This window comes from Uranotaenia lowii, chromosome 2 (genome assembly GCF_029784155.1).
Source record: "Uranotaenia lowii strain MFRU-FL chromosome 2, ASM2978415v1, whole genome shotgun sequence".
NCBI classification, from domain to species: Eukaryota; Metazoa; Arthropoda; class Insecta; order Diptera; family Culicidae; genus Uranotaenia; species Uranotaenia lowii.
In genome coordinates, this window is record NC_073692.1 from 22,860,005 (window position 1) to 22,862,418 (window position 2,414).

At 41.0% G+C, this 2,414-nt stretch overlaps 1 protein-coding gene across 1 annotated transcript; it reads left to right on the forward strand.

Moving 5' to 3' along the window:
• The first annotated feature begins 367 nt into the window (after nt 1-367).
• On the forward strand, nt 368-1,989 carry LOC129741154 (probable cytochrome P450 6a13). The gene is made up of 2 exons (XM_055732861.1): nt 368-1,474; nt 1,532-1,989. The coding sequence occupies exons 1-2, from the start codon at nt 394-396 to the stop codon at nt 1,987-1,989; spliced, it is 1,539 nt and encodes a 512-aa protein (XP_055588836.1). The 5' UTR covers nt 368-393.
• Nucleotides 1,990-2,414: the final 425 nt, after the last annotated feature.

Consider the following 2,414-nt stretch of genomic DNA (forward strand, 5'->3'; position numbering starts at 1 on the left):
TCCTGCCACAAAATATTAAAAAGATTTTTTTTTGCTACGAGAGGAAATAATATTATTTTTGGAAATGAAAGATTTTTAATGCGGCCCGCACACTTAAACGAGTTTGACATGCCTGGTTTAACGTTTAACTTTTAGGGTTAAATAATCTAATAAGTTTAACTTTTTCTTGAACCCTTCCACCGACTTGAGGTCGATTCGAGACTAGTCTGTCTATTATCTAAATGAGCCGAAAGTAATCCACGCGTCATCAATGCTAGAAATTATCAGTACAAAAAATCGCAGGTTCGACCTGAGATAACAGGTTCACGGGAGGACTCATCTTTCGAAGCCCAGCACTGGCAAATGTTCAGTGCTTCTAGAGATCTCACATAGGTCACATCACATCCTTCAGCAATGTTCATCTACTTTTTACTGGTCCTTCTACTGGCATTGTATTGCTGGATACAAAGCTGTTATAGCTATTGGAGCCGTCGGAATGTCCCACACGCCCCTCCAACTTTTCCATTCGGAAATTTGCGAGAACTCCAGCAAAAGCCAATGTTCTTGTCGCTAACGGAATTTTACAACCGCCACAAAGCTCCGGGTGTAAAGTTTATCGGCCTTTACTCGTTCCTCAAACCAGTAGTTCTCATCGCCGATTTGGACATGATGAAGGATGTGTTACTGAAGGATTTCGAATATTTCCATGACCGCGGAATCTACAACAACGATAAAGCTAATCCAATTGGAGCACATTTGATCACCCTCGAAGGTACTCGGTGGAAAAATGTTCGCAGCAAACTAACGCCAGCGTTTACTTCTGGAAAAATAAGACTGATGTATCCAACGATGAAGGACGTTGCCAAGCGACTGTGGAAGCAGGTACAGTTTGAACTGGATCATGGGGATGAAATCGAGATGAAGGACATATTTGCCAGATTTACTACAGACGTGATTGGTAGTTGTGCGTTTGGACTAAATTGCGACAGCTTGGAAAATCCCAAAGCCATTTTTAGAGAAATGGGACGGGTGGCAACGGAACAGTCTGCGAAAACTAAATTTTTACGTGATTTCTGCAACACGTTCCCGAGGCTGGGGATAGCTTTAGGGATTAAGGTCATTGATGACGAAGTAGAGAAATTTTTCTTCGATACAGTTAGAGAAACCATCAATCACCGAAAGGCCAACAATGTGAGACGAGGAGATTTCTTGGATATTTTGATCAGAATGCAGAAGGATGAAACTTCTTCTGGAGAGGCTAATGATTTGGGGGGATGGCAATTTCATGAAATTGTTGCCCAATGCTTTGTATTTTTCTTAGCTGCATTCGAAACATCCTCCACAGCCATGTCATTTTGTATGTACGAGCTTGCTCGTAATCCAGAATTGCAAGAGAAAGCTCGGCTCGAGATTGAACAAGTCTTGGCCAAGCATGGTTCATCATTCACCTACGAAGCTATTCATGAAATGAAATATCTTGAAAACTGTATCAATGGTAGTTCAAATAGTTCTGATATCTTTTAAGATTTTAACATTCATTTTTTTTTTTCAGAAAGTATGCGCCTCTATCCTCCGGCATCAATTTCGACAAGGGTAGTTACCAAGGATTACCACGTGCCAGAAATGAACGTGACCATCGAAAAAGGAACTCGAGTGATGCTGCCATTTCACGCCTTCCACAACGATCCAGCTAATTATCCGGAACCGGAAAGATTCGACCCGGACAGGTTTACCCCAGAAACGATGGCTTCCTGGCATCCGCTGCAGTTTATGCCGTTCGGATATGGCGCCCGCAACTGCATCGGCATGCGCTTCGGAATGATGCAGATTCGATTGGGGATGGCGTACCTGCTGAAAAACTTCCGCTTCATGTTGTCCCCGAAAACTTCAGTTCCGCCACAATTTAATCCTGTGAATATCCTGACCGGATTCCAAGGAGGATTGTGGATAAACGTTGAGAGTGTTGAGCACGTTGAAAGTGCTCAGAAAATGAGAACTTTTTCAGAGTAGTAAAACCACTTTTTGTTTCCAAAATATTTAAGGTTTACATATAGATGACAGCTTATAATATTTTGTCAGTTAGTTTAGTAATTTAGTCTAGTTTTCAGGAAAAAAAGGAATTATTTCTTGATCATTTTTGTTTCATACATGATTTTCTGTTGATCTATTCCTCATTTCGGTTCGTGATTTGAGAACCAAAATTGATAAGCCTGGAAGCTGGATATGCGAAAATATAAAAACAGCATGTCTCAGGCTCACAAAACTGCTTGCGTGTATTTTTTGTCAAATTTTCGACCTTTTTTCAAGCACATGTCTGGAAAATGTACAGATTTGATCAGCGGAAATGTGTGGCACCTGATCTGTTCAAATTGCAAAAATTGCAAACCCCAAAGCTACGTGCGCGAAACCTCAGTATATATTGTCTTTTAACTCAA

What these genes read in the sequence shown, in the direction of transcription:
- LOC129741154 (XM_055732861.1), top strand. Translation starts at nt 394, where the DNA reads ATGTTCATCTACTTTTTACTGGTCCTTCTACTGGCATTGTATTGCTGG. An exon ending in TCTTGAAAACTGTATCAATG is followed by an intron (nt 1,475 to 1,531) that starts GTAGTTCAAATA and finishes TTTTTTTTTCAG; the next exon opens with AAAGTATGCGCCTCTATCCT.